Source organism: Photinus pyralis, unplaced genomic scaffold, assembly GCF_008802855.1.
Source record: "Photinus pyralis isolate 1611_PpyrPB1 unplaced genomic scaffold, Ppyr1.3 Ppyr1.4_LG5, whole genome shotgun sequence".
Classification (NCBI taxonomy): domain Eukaryota; kingdom Metazoa; phylum Arthropoda; class Insecta; order Coleoptera; family Lampyridae; genus Photinus; species Photinus pyralis.
The window spans coordinates 10,773,097-10,793,275 of NW_022170596.1; the positions used below are offsets into that span (position 1 = coordinate 10,773,097).

The 20,179-nt window shown below is 34.5% G+C and overlaps 3 protein-coding genes and 1 long non-coding RNA gene across 5 annotated transcripts in view; 1 reads left to right on the forward strand and 3 right to left on the reverse strand.

The window, feature by feature from the left end:
• Positions 1-576: 576 nt before the first annotated feature.
• LOC116171074 (major facilitator superfamily domain-containing protein 1-like) lies at positions 577-7,110 on the reverse strand. 2 transcript variants are annotated; one of them, XM_031487739.1, is made up of 13 exons: positions 6,934-7,110; positions 6,826-6,883; positions 6,596-6,772; positions 4,244-4,394; positions 4,070-4,195; positions 3,820-4,025; positions 3,560-3,770; positions 3,296-3,509; positions 3,140-3,237; positions 1,364-1,476; positions 1,209-1,311; positions 1,023-1,158; positions 577-973 (listed from the first exon to the last, which is right to left on the reverse strand). In XM_031487739.1, exons 3-13 carry the CDS (start codon positions 6,753-6,755, stop codon positions 917-919), a joined length of 1,575 nt encoding a protein of 524 aa, XP_031343599.1. In that variant the 5' UTR covers positions 6,756-6,772; positions 6,826-6,883; positions 6,934-7,110; the 3' UTR covers positions 577-916. The 2 variants fall into 2 exon arrangements, with proteins under 2 accessions (XP_031343599.1, XP_031343598.1); XM_031487738.1 differs by having other exon boundaries at positions 6,826-7,110.
• LOC116171092 lies at positions 6,022-10,251 on the forward strand. Its single transcript, XR_004145370.1, has 3 exons — positions 6,022-6,300; positions 6,361-6,495; positions 10,064-10,251. It is a non-coding gene; the product is annotated as an uncharacterized LOC116171092 (long non-coding RNA).
• On the reverse strand, positions 9,165-10,402 carry LOC116171086 (chromatin complexes subunit BAP18). The gene is made up of 4 exons (XM_031487754.1): positions 10,258-10,402; positions 10,085-10,176; positions 9,937-10,035; positions 9,165-9,879 (listed from the first exon to the last, which is right to left on the reverse strand). The coding sequence occupies exons 1-4, from the start codon at positions 10,273-10,275 to the stop codon at positions 9,633-9,635; spliced, it is 456 nt and encodes a 151-aa protein (XP_031343614.1). The 5' UTR covers positions 10,276-10,402; the 3' UTR covers positions 9,165-9,632.
• Positions 10,403-16,197: 5,795 nt separating this feature from the next.
• LOC116171070 (extracellular sulfatase SULF-1 homolog) overlaps positions 16,198-20,179 on the reverse strand; it is a 107,287-nt gene continuing 103,305 nt past the window's right edge. Inside the window, exons 10-13 of the mRNA XM_031487727.1 lie at positions 18,997-19,824; positions 18,558-18,945; positions 18,280-18,507; positions 16,198-17,165 (exon numbers count right to left, since the gene is read on the reverse strand). Coding sequence (XP_031343587.1) covers positions 17,032-17,165; positions 18,280-18,507; positions 18,558-18,945; positions 18,997-19,824 — 1,578 coding nt within the window. The 3' untranslated portion in view covers positions 16,198-17,031. The remainder of the gene's footprint in view (positions 17,166-18,279; positions 18,508-18,557; positions 18,946-18,996; positions 19,825-20,179) is intronic.

Sequence of the window (20,179 nt, forward strand, 5' to 3'; positions counted from 1 at the left end):
ATTTACTCTATGATAGTAGGTACTAGGGGAGAATAAAATTTTCAAATTTGTGTAGACTATTGACTTTACCCAGAGCCGCAAATGCGAAATATTTTTGCGGTGCCTTTCTTTCAACAATTACCGGGGGGGGGGGGGGGGGCAGTTAATATCCCTTGGGTAAGGGCTAAAAGTTGTTATAAAAGAAGTCGTCATTTTAAGTACTTTGAGTGACTATCACGGGGCGAAAGGGTAGAGATATCATGTATGTAAGCATGGTCCACTCAATGGGGGGCGCGAGGCTCGGGCTCCGTCACCCCGCCTCCGCTATCAAACGATGTTTTGCATTCTTTGCTTCGCGACTATTGGTTCGTAAAGTTTGGTAATTAATCAATAATTGAACCTATTGCCCAGGTAATCAGACTATATTTTAGGTACCTACATCTGTAAATTATTTTCACCAGGCGCGAGGCCTGGAGTGGCCGCTCCACCAAAAAAACGACTGTGACTTTAGCACAGACTGTGACTAGTCAATTGTAATACCAAGAAACCCCTCTCAACCATAATCACAGACCGCAGTAGCGTTTTTATAGATAAAAGTAACAATTAAATCATTTATTATTCGAGTGATGTTTAAAAGGTATAAATAATTAAAACAGTAGAACGCACATGCAACCTATAGGTCTAGTTCTAAGAATAAAAAAAATTTTTGGCTTTCATACATGGATTAATCGGTAGTTTTGAGCACCAATATCTTTCAAAATGTAATTACTGATATGCACATTAGATCTAAGATAGGAATGCAGTAAATTAATTTATATTCTTATGGTATTATCACAATACAAATCAAAATTTGTCTACCTACGAAGTGAGGTATTTACAAAAATATCAATCTTCTCTAAATTGTATTTACATTTGCCTATCGTAATATATATAAGTGCTATCGAAGAGCACGATACGCAAGTCCTTTCATAGTAATATCATAATTTGCTGGTAGCTAAAATTGTGAAATAGTAAGTACATATAAAACTGAAAGTATTACTTACCGGTGCACCAATTCGTGATAAATATCTATTCCTAATGTGAAAATCGGAGTTTGAGTTTAATAAATCCTGAGAGGAACTAGTGGAGCTGGCAACACCTGCCGATATCAATTTTTCACGTTCTAACGCTTGCGCAGCTCTGCAAAAGTTACCGTTATTAATATCAAAATAGCAGAAATAATATCGTACAAAACACTCTTTTGGTGCCGATCACGTTGAGCAGGTGTCATATTTAATGGACCATTTGCTGCTGTGTCAAAGAATAGCATAATTATGCTAGCCACAAGTGAAACTGGAAAATGATTGTTATTCCATTGCAAATAGACGAGGTTTATTTTACTTACTAAACAGACTGCAGATGAAGAAAACTTCAAGCCATATGTGACCATAATCGTCGACGATTTTACCAGCAAAGATTGCGCCAAGAGCAAGACCCAAATTTTGGATTGATTGACAGCTACAGGTTTAAATAAATTAGTTAAAATATAATTTTACATTAATAGGTTGCAGTAGTAAATTAATTGCATGCGTTTCTCAAATTTGTAAATACAATTAATTTTATGAAAGGTTTTATACAGGGTCCGCCATTAAAACGGGAACATTTCAGGTAGAGTTTGCAGCACGCCACAAAGTGGTGGGACAGAAAGTAGTAGACTTGCCAAGATCTGCGTGGTTTGCCATGTATTAATAACTCTCCATTATAAATGAATGGCAAATCACGCACAGGTCTTGGCACTACAGGGGTAGTTTCCTTTCCTAGAACATAGTGAGCAACCAAAGACAGGTTCATATTGGAAGTAGAGGGTAAATAGAACCTAAATCCAAATTGTCATGTAAATTGGGGAGTTGTAATTTTTTTTAACAAACAAACAAAAACAAACCAAACCATCCGACGATACAGGGTGAGTTTTTTTTCATTTTAAGCATTGGGATCTCAAAAAACCATAAGACATACAGATTCGGTTAGATGAGGAAAGAGTTGTCGAAGAGCATATTTAAGATATGCTTTTGTTTTTTGAAAAAATCCACAGTTTACCGGATATGAGCGAAAAACAGATTTAGTGATTTTTCTTTTAAATGTGTAGAATCGTTCGTATTAGAAACACAGAAATATGCAAAGAACAAAAATCGTAGATTTTTTTCTGCTTAACAAGGTACATTTATTATTTTCATTCTTCTTTTATAATTTTCGAGTTATAACTCAAACTTTTTTTAAATGGTAACCATAGTTGGCTGCAACATTTTTAAAAAGTGCATTTTTTTCTGTTTACAATTATTAAAGGTTCATTCTACTTACTTTGACAAATAAACATGATACAGAACTGTTTGTATTATTAAGAGTAGTAAAAACAGAGTTTACGGGAAACATTTTTGTTCTATTAATTACTCAGTCTATTATAATATTTAACTTAATTAAAACTTTAGGGCCACAAATATAACGACAACGAAAAGAAATTACGAGCACGAAACTGTGGATGACAACTCTTTCCTCATTTAACCGAATCTCTATGTCTGACGATTTCCGAGATCCTAATGCTTAAAACGAAAAAAAAACTCATCCTGTATAATATAACCAATAAGGAGGAACATTGTGACGGGAGCTGGTTAAAGGATGTCATTTGATTCAAGTTTTACTTAAATTTTATTGATTTTGCATGGGGACGAGTGGTCTGTTTAAATGCCTGTGAAAGCTTCTGGCGTCAAGAAGTCATGGGAGATGACGAGATAAGCTAGAACCACGGAATGATGTTATCAAGATTGCTGATTCAGTGGGATTTCACTGCACGAGTTAAATTAGTCTTTATTGGCAGAAGAAGTTGTGCGCCCAAAAATGGGAGTCTATCAAAAAGAAAAGTAGTTGTTCTGAGAGAGTTAACGTTAAATGAGCACTAAAGAAGCATGAACGCTTGCATAAAATTGGAAACAAATAACAGTTTGGTGTGAAGTTAGTCTAAATTTAAAAAAAGCATAACGTGCATAAAATAGGGGCCAAATTAGAGATTGTTTTAAATTAGGAATTATTAATTATAGGGAAACATTATTTATACTTACCTATAGATACATTACAACTTTATTTATATAGAATTCACTATTTGAAAAATGAAAAAATTCCTACTTACATTCCATAAGCAGTTCCTAGTTGATGTTCAGGAATAATTAAAGACACTAATGGCCACAAACTACTAGCTAGGAGAGAATAAGCAACTCCCATAACAACCTAGAACAATAAAGTACCGGTTGGATGAAGTGTAAAATACCAAATTTAAAGCACTAACCATGCCGATATAAGGATTCCATGTTGCGAATGCCAATACGTAATGTCCACAAATAGTTGCAATTATCGACAAAATGATCCAAAATAAATTTTTGCCAATTTTATCGACAGCAAAGCCCAAAACTGGCGATCCAACCGATGATATTAGATATATCATACTGTTCACTTTATTCGCGGCATCCGAGCTCAGACCGAATCGTTTCATAAAAAATTCCCTAGAATCATAGAAATATGCTTAATTGATTCTGCAAGTAAATATACTTACTTCCCGAATGAAATAAATACAAAAATTGCTATATAATATGAAACGCAAATAATCGAGATTAGCCAAAAGTGTAAACTAAACTCTTTAACATTTTTGAATCTAATCACTTCTTTGGGTGTATTTTCATTTCTTCTTAAGATACGTTCAGCTCTCTTATCGATGCAGCCCAAAATTATTGAGCAGATCATAGACAAGAGGCATGTTGTTGTAGCTACAAATAAAAAACTTCATTCATGTGTTAAAACACAACAAAACTGTACCAATAAATAGGACAATCCCTAGACATTTATAACCCGTATAATACTCTTTCATCCAATCGTAAACCGGTTCCATTACCCAAAAGTTAGCAGCGCTTCCGAGTCTTGCAAAACTTAGCTGCACACCGAACACCATATTAAGTTCCTTCCCTTTGAACCATAGCACGGCGTAGTTATTTTGGGCAACCGCCAAGGGTTCGGCTCCCATCCTAAAGATGACAATAAATTTTAAATAACACATAAAAGTCCGTACCCAAATATAAATCTTCCCAAAACCATCAACCAAAACACATTAAACAATGCGCCACTCGCAAAACACACCTGCCCAACGAGTGTGATCAGCATATAAATATTTGCACCTAGGCGGATGCCAAACACACTAAAACGAAAAATGTGAATACCACGCGTTTCATCCATTCTTACTAACCTGTCCACTAATATTCCTCCTACAACGCATAGCACCACAGTAGGCCATGAGTATAACGAATACAGTAACGAAAATTCTGTGTTTGTAAGATGAAGATCTTCTTTAAACGTGTTGATCAAGGATGATGGTGTGTCGAAACAGAAATATGAACCTAAAATTAATAATTTGATCATTAGTAGCATGTTCTGAGAAATTGTAGATATTCATATGATGAAAAAATCACTAGCTATAAGATCAAAACTGAAGCTCCCTCTTCATTACATGTCAAGAAATGTTTCAATACATCGCCTCCTTATAACAGTGGTAGGAATACAAATTTGTAAAGTTGTACATTGTTCTAGTGTAATTTTTTTATAATAATTATTGCAGCATTGGGTGTTGAAATATATAAGGCGCCTGGCAAAGTGTTGGTCCCACTACTCCTCAGCCAGGTCTGCATTTCTGTGTTTGGGTATTATTGGAGAAGTGTAGGACAAGTTTTCAGCGTGCCTCAAATACCTACCCAAAAATGTCTACCGCAGCTTTCCTACTATTATAAGCAGTTTACGTTTGTATTTTAGAAGGAGAGGTAGTGGCACATTTTTTTTAAACAGTTTTATTATTGTTGGTATTTGGATATAACATAGTTATCTACATCTACATTTAGTCGATTTCTACGGTTTTGAAAAACGGAAAATTATGAGTATTACAGTTGGCAATTTTTGTGATGCAACAATCATTGCAAGCGTAAGTACCAACCCATGCATTAACTTCTAGCATACCATACAATGAATTTATACGTACTTTGAACAAGAACTTCCGCTCATTCTAACTTTCACTCTTCACAGTAAATCCAAAATCCAACTCACAGAACACCACGCCGATCCAACTGCTACAACACGTGTCACTAGTTTATTTACGATCAGCTGATTGCAGTAACACAAAATCAAATTTTTGAAAGGTTGGTACGTCGTAATATACTACAAAAGTTACTAAAATTGCATGCAAGATACAGAACTTTTGGCGCAAAACACGACATTTTTCTTGCACCATAAAAATTGCAGCAAGTCGACGCAATATTCGATTTGCGCATGCGTGCAATAAAAATTGCAGCAATTTTTCTTGCCGGAAATAAAAATTGCGAACTGTAAAGTGGCCTTAATAGTATAATCAGATGCAGTATTGTTTTCTCTGAAAAAAACGTATTGAGACTTTTGCTCTATAATAATTAGGGGAGCTAGTAATTGACTATAAAGAAATTACTATTGAAATCCCTATGCTGCGTTGCGCTAGGCACCACCCTGTATGCTAATAACATATCCGGATGACCGATTTTAAAAATTCAAACAATTTTATTACTAATAATCAACCTTGCTTTATTTTATTTATATGAATGTACTGAAATGATGAATAATTATGCAAGACAATTTTTGCGGTATACAGTGCGTTCGATATAATGGGGTCGCACCTCAATATCTCTTTCATTTGGCAAGTTACGAAAAAATTGTTAAATATAATTTTATATGACATTACGATCTATCTCATCGCATATTCAAACTTCTGGTATCACTTCTGGTGTAACCGGAAATCGATGCAATGCAAGTTTTCTTTTTCAAATGCAACACCTGTATTTTTACCCAAAATCAAATAACTACCGAAACATTGTTTTAGTAATTGGTCAATAGAAGTCGTTATTGATGTAATGGGTATCCTATCCACAATGTAGCACTATCTGTATGGCTGTCTACATAGGTAGGTCGATTCACATTTTACGGAACGTCAATGTCACATCACGGACCGGCAACTTCACGTCAAAATATTGTATTATAGATTTCTTATGATAACATTCACATATAGACATAACGGAATGCACCTTCTACGTCACGAACCGTCCAGATAAGTTTCAAACGTTTCGTTGACATGCTAACTCTTCTTTTAGTCTGAGTATTATAACGACAGATGGTCCAGAATAAAAAATCCATACGCAACCAACCCAAGAATCTCTTGACGTAAAGAGTGAATTGGCCGTAAGATTTACGTGACGTTGCCGGTCCGTGACGTGTTTTTAATTCACAAAGGTATATGAAGAATTTATACGTTGATTGAATTCTTGACTGCAGACATTTTCGTTTATTTAGTTATGCTGCACAGTATCGGAGAGACATGGTTAAATCGCACTACTAAAATAAATCTCAAGGGAATGTATATAATGGATAAGATGCGAAGATTAAAAGTGATAAAGCTGAAAATAGTAAAATTAACGCTGCTTCCTGGTAATCACAAAAAAAAGAAACAAAAGAAACAGATAACCTCAAATCGAAACATGAGTCTTCTACACCCACTTTTCTCGCTCTCAATACAATATTCACTTACCAAATCCAAGCCAGCACATAAAAAATAACGCTATAAACCGATGGCCACTGCCTTTTGGATGGCAACATATGTAGCTACAACTAGAAGTGTCCTGTTCAAAACTATCGGAAACAGATGCATTAATACAAAGTTGAGAATTATCTTCCAATCTTCTTTCCATTTCCGATTCTATGAATTCTAAATGATTTCCACAGTTAGTAATGATGATAATGTAAACGAAGTATAGTTACCATTTAAATTTTTTATAAGAGGGAGATACGTCCCTGTAAAACACCATTATTTGCTGGCCTATAAAAGAAATAGTTATGAGTAATAACACACCACAAAATTATACTAACAAAAGCGACAAGGAAATCGACGTAATCAAAACAAGTTTACCAACAATTCATCACTTTGTGATAAACGTAACGTTGTTTATCTTTGGCCTTGCTAATAGTATGTAATAAATAATATATCAATAGTAGTATTTATCATCTAATAGTACACAATTTTTCACTGGGACGATTGTAAAACTTTCAAATCTGAAAAGAACCGCGAATACTTACGAACCTACCAGAGTGTGAGTGGTGCTTACCAGTGTCCCTAGTTCCGAACTATTCACTTTATATTATACAGGGTGACGACTTTTTAATGTTGCCCAAAGATAATACATACTATACATATAAAAAACAAACTTGATGATGATTTTCCGAAACGAAACGTCATATTGAAAATCTCTCAACGCTATCTTATAAAGCTTAAAAAGTGGCAATGAGAAAGTGTTTTTAATTTTTTTGTATGGTTTCCGAGATCCCTATGACATCCGTATCTTGGACACAGTGTATAACCTTCCTGGAAATACTAATCAATTTATGCAAAATACGCTAAATAAGTTACCATTTCATTTAGATATAGCTATGGCAGCTTAGTGTTCACTAAATTCCAAATTACTTTTACTTAGGTATGTTAATCAATTCTGTTGTTCTCTGATGCACGTTAAAACTAATTAAAATGTACCACAACTGCAAATTAGGGTTCCCACTATTAGTGCTGGGCGATAGGTAAATCAAATTGTTATGGATGTCTGTTTAGTCCGATATAATTAGCGATTAATCGTTAACTATCGATAGCTTTTGATAATTATGATGGTTAATTGTCGATAATAATTAATAGATTATTATTGACATCTGTCGAAAATTGTCAATCTCTGATTGTTATTGATGAATCGAATATAGCGATAATTATAGAGAGAAAAGAGAAAACTGTGGATACTTTTTCATAAATCCTATCGATATAAATATATTCTCAATGCAAAATTTGGTACACGTGAACATGCATTTTTGGATAATTTAAATAAAAACAGGATGTTTTGAAAAATAACAACTATAGGTATTCTGTAGTTTTCTGAAATCAAAGGTGATCAACTAGACAAATAATCCTCAAAAATTTGGTACATATCTTTCAACCTCAAAATTATCAGTTTTTAACAGAAACAGTAATTAAGCATAATAGTATATCTAATTCACGTCAACCAGCCTAAAGTAGGTTGTGAATTGTGATCATATATTTTATAAGTGTCATGCCAACTCCGGAATGCTCTTACTTGATATCGCTTTTGCGATAAATCGATGTAAGATTAATCGGTAGATTATCGATTAATCGACCAATCTTTTAAAATCACAATCAATCAATACATTTTTCAATAAATTATCCATTAATCGACCATTTTTTAAAAAAGAATCTGTCTATTAATCGATTAATCGTTTTTTTGGAAAGCACTACTTTTAATTGACTAATTTATCGGTCGTCGATTAATCGTTAAGTTTTCGATTAATCGTTTTTTTGCACACGACTAGTTCCCACATTGACTGCGTTGAATTCCGGGACACCATTCCTCCGTGAACCAAAATTATGACCGAGTAAAAATATGCCATATTCAAAAATTTATTGGATATCTTTCTAATTTTTATAATTATGGCAAAAAAATATTGTTTTTTGTGGCTAGTTTTATTATATTTAATTTGTTTTAATGTCAAACGTAGGTATTAATCCCATTACATTTCTTTAACGCACAAAATAAAGCAACAGAAAAAATAAAATGTGCATCAATATATGATGGTATCAATCAAATTTAACAAAAGCACGTTTTTCTAGAACAAAAACCAACATATTAAACAAATAAGTTGTAAATCGGCATATGCATGATGAAAGCGCATTTTTGGTAATACAGTATATTTTATTAGCGGTTTAAAATTTTGTCAATCTCACGAGTAATCTAACCATACGACCATGAATCTTTGTTTCAAAAATGCGCTAATAACTGATGGGTGCAGTGTGATTGGTTCACTATAACTTACGTATTAACGTAATTGTCTAAATCCTGCGGTCGAGATTTGTTGATATTTCTTTTGGTTTGTGCAGTGTCGCTACTATTTGGATCTGGGCAGATGTAAATTTTTATTCACGACGTTTCATTATTTTTCCCAGGGTCCGGGACAATCCCAGCCAAGTGGCAACCCTACTGTAAATCCACATGAATCGTGAAAAATACAGTACCTAACAAAATTGTGAAGAAAAACTTGGTTCGGGGTTTAAATCAGAAATAAGAAATTTTATTAGTTGAAATGGTCCAAGTCAATTGGTTTAGGCATTAATAATCCAATTTACTTATGCAATGTTTTGATTCCCACATTGACCCTAAACAAAAAGCAAATAGAAAATGGGAACAATCTTACGAAACCGAGTTCCAATTGTTAGAACAGTACAAATTACAATTACTTTACATCCTGCCAAAGATTATATACCATGCTGGGGCTTAGTTTTTCAACAATTTAGTTTCACAGAAATAAATAAATAAAAGAATATTCCTATATCATCTTTCACTCTACATTTCATTTCTAATGTCAATAATAATTAAACATGAACAACTACGCAGTAGCTGTATGTTGACCAAAATCTACGTTCATATAAAGTTTATACCAATCGCTATGTACAGATTATTGTAATTAAATTCTCATCACAATTTAAATAACTACACCTAGATTGTTTAAATAAGAAGTTAAGCAGTCACTTCTTCATTTGCAGAATCAAAGTCTAGTTTCACTTCCTCATGCAAACCTTCAACATCTACTTCCGATTCAGAAGCGTTTAACATATTAAGTGTCACTTCTTGTTTGACCAGTGTTTGTTGCGGTTGCATACTTGTACTAGGTTGTGAAGGTTGCGACTGTACCGCACTAATTTGCCTTACAGGTAATCCCGCATCTTCGAATGCCTTTTTCTTTAGAGCGGTTCTAATTTGGGATCTACAATGATTTAAAAATTAGTAAAGCTACACGTTTTGAAGAAAGTGTGAAACTTACACAGTACGTAATTTGATATGTTCACTAATTTGATTTAAACCATCGGCAAAAGTTTTTACTACTGTTCTAAGCATCTCAATTTCTTCGTCTGTCCATTTTCTACATTAAACGCATTTATTCTCGTTAGGTACTGGCCGCGTTAACTTACCCTGCGGGCGACTCGGCGTTTGGATGTAACTGCATGGTTAAGTCGCCAAGCTTGTTAAAGGCAGCTCCCGCTGCAGTAAAAATTTCTCCCACCTATCACCCCAAAACACACAAATGTAAACATAACCTGAATTGGTCCAAAGAAACATATTAAAATAAAATAATAAAAATTACCTTGCTTGCAGAGCTCATAATTGCGTTAAATAAAATTAATACTCATTCCTTACTAGAATGGAAATGCTTTTAAATAAATTGTGGTTTATTTAAAGGCATCAACCAGAAGCTAGGCACCTAGCCACGGTACGTGTGACGCTTGGACCACAGAATATAACGCAACTTTGGCTGTGCTTCCTGTGCAATCGGTAAACGTTCCTATCTTCGGTCAAATGATCAGAGATCGTAGAAATTCATATGATAGTAGGTGTAGGATGTTACCTTTTTTAGGTGCGTTAAGGGTTAAGTTGTTCCCCCAACATCAAGAACGCAAAATTCCTTAACACAATATTTTGTGCTCGTTTTGGACACACTGTCCCACGTTTTGTATCTCACGGGTGACGGAGATATCGATTTTTTAACACCTGGGTGTGCGGACAATTCGCGCCGGGATAATTCGCAACCGGACAATTCGCTCCCCTAGAATTCTTTATCAAGTGTTAGTGGGTTTTTCTAATAACTTCTTAAGCTGATTGCCAAGCAAGTGGCTGGTGGTAATGTTTTAAATATTATTCACATTCGCTCGGAGGTCATTGCAGAAGTATTGTATGCATCAATTTTTGGCAATTCCTTGTCATATTTTTATTTTTATCTGCATTTCTGACAAGGATCTTCTGTGCACCTTTCGCTGTTAACAAGCGCTCATACCCGCGGTTGCGAATAACCAGCAAGCAGACAACCTGCTTTTTTTATGTGTGTACCATAATATTGGTACAATAAAGACCTTATAGCTCACCACTAAAAGAAGTTAAATAGATACAACTGGCAAGTGGCAGCCTCTACGATCTTGTATTGATTCACATAGTGATATTATTATGTAAATTAATAATTAATTTAATAATGTAAGTACCATATCCGTTCCATACAATTCGGTTATATTCTCAATGTATGTTCCGTTTCCATAACCATTCCATACAATTCGATTGCATTTTTGCAAGTACAGTGCAGGTTAGTAGTAAACTAGATATATGGTCGGAAGAAAATTTGATTAGGTGTGGCTGCTATTATTTTGGACGACGAACAGCAAAGAAAACACAAAAGGCGTTTTTGGAACCAATTTGGTACAGAGCGCTATTCATACTATTATAGCAATACCGTTTCCGTAACATCGCAGCCTATCCGTCAAAAATACATTTGGATTGTAATGTATATGGAATGGAATGGATACGGAACGGAGTCAAGCCGATATGTGAACAGAAAGGCGAATGTGGATTAGCGCGCGGCTGAATGTCTGCACATATCACTTAAAGGTCAATTTCATAGGTATATAATAATTTACGGAATGGTTATAGAAAGGATATGGTATGGAAACGTAATGTATAGTAAGAATCAACCTTTATCCGGGCGCGAACTGTCCGAGAGAGAATTTTCCGGACGCGAATTGTCCTACAACTCCCCCAAGGAATTTAGTTAAACGACGCATACAGAGAAACATCAAATTAGAGGATGCCCCTTCTCGATATGCTATGACAAGAGCTGCAGGCCGCACGAGTTTAGGGAATAACATACATAAACAGCGTACGGAGCAACGGCATCTGTGGTATTAGGGATTCAGGAAAATACAATCATATTGTACTATTGTACATACTTATAGCGGAAACGCGTGCTGTTTTGCAATACTGGATGCGGATTTTTCGTCAAATCAAAATGTTATAGAGTTTTGATAAGGAACCCAGTGCATCCGTTACACAAAATAAATCGAAATGATACCTATGCAGATGCACGATGCCTGACGGTACACAGGAGGAACTGAAATTTAAGCGGCCCATAAGCGATTTAAAGAAAAACAAGTTACGAAAGAGGTGATGCCACTATGGCTTCAAAAGCGGTCCAGAATTTCAGATTTTTATTGTGTGCAGATAGCGACCCAAAGCATGCGCAATCATGGTAACTTGTTCTAGCTGAGTGTAACTGTCAAATTTATTCAAGATGACCGCCGATTGGAATCTTATGATTAATCACAGAGTTGTATATAAGTAAATAGAGAGACAGTCTTGTAGCGAAAAATTGACTCCAATTGAACCTTGACCTTGCGCAGGCCGTTGGTGAGTGTGCGCAGTAATCGGCTTGAGAATAATATGGTTTCTCATTGCAACAAAAATTGAAAAGAAATTCAATGTGGTGAATGATGTTGTTAACACTGTGTCTTGAATAAATAAGAAACATTACAATGGTTAAGAACTTTTAATACAGTAGACGTAAGGGGCTTACAACATCAGAATCGAGAAAAGATTTTTTGAGATTCTGGTATAAAGGAAATCGTATATTTGTCGTGCAATCGAGTTTAAAGATCTATTTATGCACTCAGTGAGTATAACACGGGCCACTACTATTTTCGATCTATACCCTTAATCTACAGTCCTCTTTAAAACTAGGCAGTATTCACATGTATGCTGATGATTGTCAAATATATTTTAAAATACTTCCTAAAGAAATTAGCACAGTTGCAGACTCTATTAACAAAGATATAGCCGCGTTTGTAAATACAGCAGAAGACCATTGTCTCAATGTGAATACCGCAAAAACACAGTTGATATTTTTCGGTACAAAGTCAAATCGAAATCTTGCCGAAGAAAAAATATCTATCGAATTTAAAGGTGATCGTTTGAAACCCTCGAATGTAGTAAAAAATCTTGGACTATACATGGACAACCAATTAAACTTCCAAACCCATGTAAACTCAAAAATTCACAAATCATATAATAATTTGCGGCGTTTATATTCATATAGGCATGTGCTGCCACAAAACACAAAAGCGTTACTGTCTAATTCCTTAGTGCTGGCACCTTTAAATTACTGTGATGCCGTTTACGGACCATGCATAACTAAACAAACCTGTTATAAAATTCAAAAGGTCCAAAATAGCTGTTTACGTTTTATTTTTGGAATACGTAAATACGAAAGGATATCACACACCTTCAATAAATTAAAATGGCTGAACATGGAAAACCAAAGAAAACTGCATCGACTCGGACTTTATCATCACATATTAATCACGCATAAACCCCCATACTTGTTCGAAAATATTTCTTTTAGAACAGACGTCCATAATATAAATATTAGGAAAAAAAACTTTCTCACCATACCTCTCCATAAGACATCACAGTATAAAGGGTCGTTCTCCTACAATATTGCTAAAGATTATAATATGCTACCGGAACGTTTGAAAGCAATTAGAAACCCTGGAACTTTCAAGGTCATTCTCAAACAATACCTTTACAATTCTCTCTAACTTGAATGCCATTTGATGTCAGTGATTCGATAGTAGATAACACTTACCTACTTAAGTATGTAAATTACAAGCAGTATTAACTGGTTGAGTGAAAGAACAGCTCAAACAAAGGTCGTTAGTATGATCATTTAGAAAAAGCTATGCTGAACTCCGCCACTTACTACCTTAATTGTTTGATACCTAAACTGTAATTTCTTTCTTCACCAAAACTTGCAATTGAGGTAATAATAAAGAGTATTATTATTATTATTATTATTATTATTATTATAAAAATAAGCAATGAAAGAATAAAATAAGTTGAAATTTTATTTTGGTGCGGGACAAAATTTCAGGTGTGCAATGCCGAAAACACAGTTTGAATACGGGTAGCCACAAAGTCGACAAACTTCAAATGCCAATAACTCAAATATCTCAAAAATGGAGCATCGGCAGAGGATATGTACAGTGGCACCACGTTCAGAAGGTTCCTGACAGGGGTGTCCGAGGACGTTGGAAATTTAGACTGTACATTCTCATGCAAAATTTGACTCTACTAAATATAAATACGTGGGCCACGCGATATGAGTTGCATTACTTCAAGGGGAAACAGTAAAATTAATAATTTTATTTCTACAAAACATAAACACATTTAAGATTGTTAGGTAGATGTTCATGTTCAACACAATTTACAATTCTGATGCACTTCTGCTGTGTAAATATGGACAGTTATTGAAACAATCACATTGAAATTAATAACACTCACATTGACTAAATTAACACACAACCTTTAACTTTTTTCATTCATTATCGTCACTTGACCACTAATCATCATTGGAACTGCCGGTGTTCACAATAAATTGTACATTGTCAATAAATTCATTTCTCGTAGGAATGTTATTTGCTTCTAACCAAAAACGTATCACTTCCTTAGGATTATTCATTGTCGGTGACTTATTTATTTGAACACTGATAAGGTGCGTGAGTTTGCTGGTAAATTTGGTATAAGCTGCTTCTCTAACCACTGTATAAAGTTTGTATGATTCATATCATCGTAATAATCCCCCGATTTACTGTGCGACATCCTCTACAAAACCAGAACGACTACCAGCATACTACGATGTACCTCTGACCAGCCCTATTATAAACTTCCGATACTTCATCTGATTGTTAGCATTTACTCACTCCGTTCGATGGGTGAATATAGGTTTCGTCCAAGTATATAACGGGTTTCTTGTCACATTCAGGTTGTTCATTTTCTTTTAATCTTCTTAAATAACGAGATGCCATACTACAATGTCACTACTTTCCATTACCAACCTATGTTTGTCCCGACACTTCTTGTATCGAAAACCAAGTTTCAACAATTGCTTGCGAAGAGTTTTCCTTCCACCCATATATTTGATCTTTTCTTGCACTTTTCTAGGAGCATTTTAAAATATCCTTTATTTATGTACAGATCGTCGTCTACTAAACATTGAAATGGCAGTAAAGAGTATAGGTAATGTAATGGGCATGCTTAAATTATTACTCCAAAGCGTCTGTTTATTTACAAATGAATCTGAAGCATCTGAAAAATTATTGCTGTTTTGTTTTGTGATTATGTAACTGAATGCACCCAAAAATCGTGCTGATTCCCTTTCACGCACTGCGCATGAGTCCCAACGGCTCCGCCATTAAAAGTCGGCCACTGTAGTTGGAGTTATTTTTCCACGCGCAGGTCGTATGTACTGCCTCTCTATTTACTTATATACAACTCTGTGTGATTAATCCACTAACGAACCACCAATTCTGTATGCCTCTAAAATACTTATGCTGCAAATTAGTTTTGAATTATCGAGTGTCATGGCATCCTCTTGTCTGTGAACTATTAATATTTTGCTCATTTCATAAACATTTCAGCATGTATTAATATATTTTGTTCACTATATTTTACAAATATTTATTTTTACAATAACTACTAAGCATAAAGCATAATAATTAAAAAAAGTTAAATAATATTAACTAGAGATCACAATTTTTAAATCTGATTTTACAATGTATGTATATTTACAAAAAGTACTTTATTTATGTTCACATTCAGTCTCAATTATTGCTCTTAATCTATACTACCACATATTATTTTACATACAAATGTAAACTTCTACATATTTACTTAATGGCTACATTGGGGTTAAGGAGTGATACATTCGTTGTCATATTTAGTAACTTAAAACAGTTTATATTTTGAAATTTGTTGTAAGTGATATGTTTTTGTTTAATCAAAAATGTTTCATTAACAATTGCGTATATAAGTTAATAGCAGTTCCAAAAATTATCCTAAAATGTCACATCAATCACAGTATACAGAGAATAAAAAACAGATCATCTACTTTTTAGCACTACTTAAGATAAAAATGAAATGAATGCTTTTTGATTTTATCGATATCGTAATTCAGTAACACTCCATAATAACAAAAAGGAGGTAATGATACATAATATTTCAGGTTCCTTATATGCCTACAATTACTAACGAAACATCCTTTTCATAAAGATACTCAGTAGCTTCTAAAACCGACTAGAATGATTAAAATACCAACTTCATTATCATTCAGATGTCCAAATAATCACAATCATGTTATAAACATGTGATAAATCAACAGAAATATATGACGACAATTACTACACATTGATACCATTGGTCTCTACTATCAATTTTTAAAATAATAAAAAGCTTGATTGTCACAACTTTTAGTAACTACCTTCATATCAGAGCTGTTTAAAGCTCATCTAACTGATAAACAATTCTGGATTCCCGCATGTGTAATACAAATACATTAAAGCGATTTTCTATAAATCAAAGTCTGGCGCTGCATAAGCCCAATACTGTTGTGAGATCTTGATTTTGGTTTGGTACTTTTTTGTGTAAATGTTTTCACTCGCACCTCGCAGTGACACTTTGTACAACAAAATCAAATCAAAGGTCTCCCCGATTTTATTCTGGGCAAGTTCGAAAAATGTTCATTTCATTTAATTCAAAATCGAAAAGGTGCCCAAATAATACTTTCAGTATACCAGTTCAGACAACTTTTCAACAGAGAACATACAATTTCTTTGGTAAATTTAAAATTACAGTATACTCCACTTAAAATAACCGAGAAGACTGACTATAGTCAAGCATTAAGCTTCGTAATTATTAAGTAAAGAGTGAGTATCTACTGTTAAGCTGACAAAAGCAAATTCTGCCACTAAGACTCTGACCTAAAAAGGTCTGGAAGATGGGTCTCTTTCTCTAGCGAAAAAGTCTTTCTAGCAAAAGAAGGATTACAATGGAATACAGTATTTCTCCTTTATCTGTACATTGCTAAGTAAATGCCTATTTATCCATATGTCACACATGTTTGTTTTGCACTTCTTTTTAGTGGAGTATGCAACAGTTTAAAATGTATAAATTACCACACATATTTATAGTGACATTTTAAAACAAATATGGTCACAATAATTGTATTAAACTAAAAATAATTTAAATAATATACTACCTATACAAGTTAATAAAATTGATTAAATTGGTTTCTTTTACTGGTCGCATTGTGTCTGTATGGTTCAACATTCCTGTGTCCCTCATATTTATTTCTGTGTACATTGTTGTAGGTATGAATGTGTCTTCTATCCACTTGATTGACTGAAAAAGACGCAAGAATGTTAATATAGTCTGTAAAATGAGTAAGTTTCGATTTCGGATTAGCGCTTAATTAAAGCACGCCATCAGTTTATATATCTTTGCCGTTCTAACACATAATAATTGTGGTAGAAGGAAAGTGGGTAGCCAGTTTTGTCACCGCGGGCGGTGAAATAAGAAGAACGCTCTACGTTAAAGGAATTTTAAATGGAAATACATGCACCAAAAAGAGATATCAATAGGTAAGTCATGTTTTGGCGCGGTTCGGAAAACGTCCATTTAAGTGTCACTGCATTGCGCTTTTAAATGGACTTTTCCCGAGCCGCGCCAAAAATATGACTTACCTATTGATATCTCTTTTTGGTGCATGTATTTCCATTTAGAATTCCTTTAACGTAGAGCGTCCTTCTTAGTTCACCGCCCGCGGTGACAAACCTTGCTACCCACTTGCCTTCTACCACAATTATTATGTGTTAGAACGGCAAAGATATATAAACTGCGTTAATTAAGCGCTAATCCAAAATCGAAACTTACTCATTTTACAGACTATATTTAATCTATATCCATTTTTTCCATATGACAAAAATGAATGGAATGGAATACTTAGAGGAATGCCATATGATCAGAGTTGAAGAAAACTCTGAACTCCTTCAAAGGGTAAAATGAAACAAATTGACAATTGACAAGAGGTGTAAACCATTAATCTGAATGCACCTGCTGACTCCTTTTAGTCTGTGGAGTGTGGTAACCAAATTGTTCAGTGTGAAATGTAGGGTGCTTGGCAAGTACTACGTCTTCAAATTACTTATATCTTAACTATAGCACCTGGGGATTTGCTCTCTGACCCTGATACTGAGAGTTGACAACTAAAGGTTCCCAACTCGCTTGGAGAAAGGTAAAATGAATTATGCGGTCGATTAGATAAAAATGCCCTTATCACAGTTGTCTGTGTGCATATTTTGGAGTATGGTCATCCACATTTCAGCAAGTGAGAGACATTGATTGAATTGAGAAACTTTCCGCATTAATGACACAAAGAGTCTGCCAGAAGAGAAGGTTTAAAAAAACATAATTCTACATGGTATGTTTATTACATACGAGATCAAGCGATGCTTACCATTAAATTCCTCAACAGCTTTCCGCCTCTTGTGATACTTTTGACTTTGACCTTGTGGAAGAATGGAATGCATTGGTAATATATTTAGTTTCGATCTTGCTGGCAAAATGGCGCTTGCACTTCTACACGATTTCCCTTTACACGCCATTAAACTTTGGAGTTTTTCGTGCAAATATGCACGTTCATCAGGTTGTAATTGATCAATTCGATTCTGTAATTCAAACGGATCTGAAATTTATATTATTAGTGGTAACTTTAGATGCACAGGCATCACATACCAATACGGAGATTGTAGTATGTTATAAGCCCTGTTGTGAATTCACAGTAGAGAAAATTGTGCGTGGCATTAATGGTTCTGATGCACGAGTATGTGTTATTATTAGCATTCATGCAGAAACAGAACGGCCCCGCCACCCATAAGGGTGCTGTTCTCCAATGGTCATTATCATGACTGAAACAGTTCATTTTTTCTGATAAACACTCCTTTTTCAACTTGGCTTTTTTGCGTTGTTTCCTTTCTTTCTTCTTCATCCTTTCGTCTTTAATACGTTGCTTATTGAGGCGCGCCAGTTCTTTCTCTGAAGTCGGATGTGGTTCTTCAGATTCACAATGGCAATATTCATTTCGATGAGTTCCAATTCCTGAAGTCGTGCTATTTGTCAGCGGCTGTAAATTAAATTATGAAATGACCAAAAACACAAAAAAGGAAGCTAGCACCTTTGGTATATGGTTTTGGTTATCCATGACTATATTTGATGAAATACTTTCGGTTGTACCATTCTGTATTTCGCTTTCTGTTGGAATTCCAACAGAAGAAGTGACAATGCTACTTGTTGTACTTTGTGTGGATTCAAGGTATGTCTGATACGATGGTGTTGAACTGTAGTGTTTGTGTCTGTGGTGGTGCCTGTGACGAGTTGTGGATGAAGTTTCAGTAACATTGTAAGGATTATCAGTGGTTGGTAAGTATTCATGTTCAGTAGTCACATTGTAAGAGTTTTCAATACTGTGGTGCTTAATTTTACGCCGTTTATTTTCATGGTATGGATGATCATTTTCAGGTCTTCTTCGCTTTTTGGTAGATTTAATGGAAGGTTCCAGGTTATTTTCGAGTTCAGTTCTGTTAGCTATACCAATGAGTGAATCGTCTGTATGTTGAGCAGATGGTAAATCATCAATTTTGGGTAACGATACACTTCCCATGTTGACATGGTCAAAGTTCAAAGAGTCTGTTTTGACAGGTAGCACCTCTTCATTGACACGAGTAATGTTGTAAACTTCATTGTGAGTAACACTAGGGCGAGAATACTTTAAATGTCTTCTTATTTCCTTCAAATTCTCAAGTTTCTGCCTCAGTCTTTGAATCTCATTATCGATATAATGTCTTGATTGTCTCCACGTTTTTCTATCTTGATATATGTCATTTGAACAATTTACTTTACCAGATATTAGTATTACACATCCTGGACCAGCATTTTGGAACACCACATTTGCATCCAAACTATTTCGGGAAGAATGACTTTCTTGCCATGATGCATTTACAGCCTAAAAGTATAAGAAATTTTCAATTTAAGAATGAAACACATTATATTATTGAGCAAGTTGAGCAAATAAAGCTGAATTTTAATTAAGCTATAAACCATTCTAGGTTTTTTGTAACGTGAGTAATTCCACCCAAAAATAATTTAATTTTTTCGTACTTTACAAATTCTAACTGGTTATCATAAAAATTAGATAAGAAAAAACTACATTTTAAACTATTCAATAACTGTGCGCATACAGGAAGAACCCCGGAATATAAAAAAGTTTCAAAAGATTCTATGACGATTCTAAAAATTGTAAGCTTTGAGAGATTAAAGATAATATTGCAAAAACTCCAAATTTCAAAAAATTTCGAAAA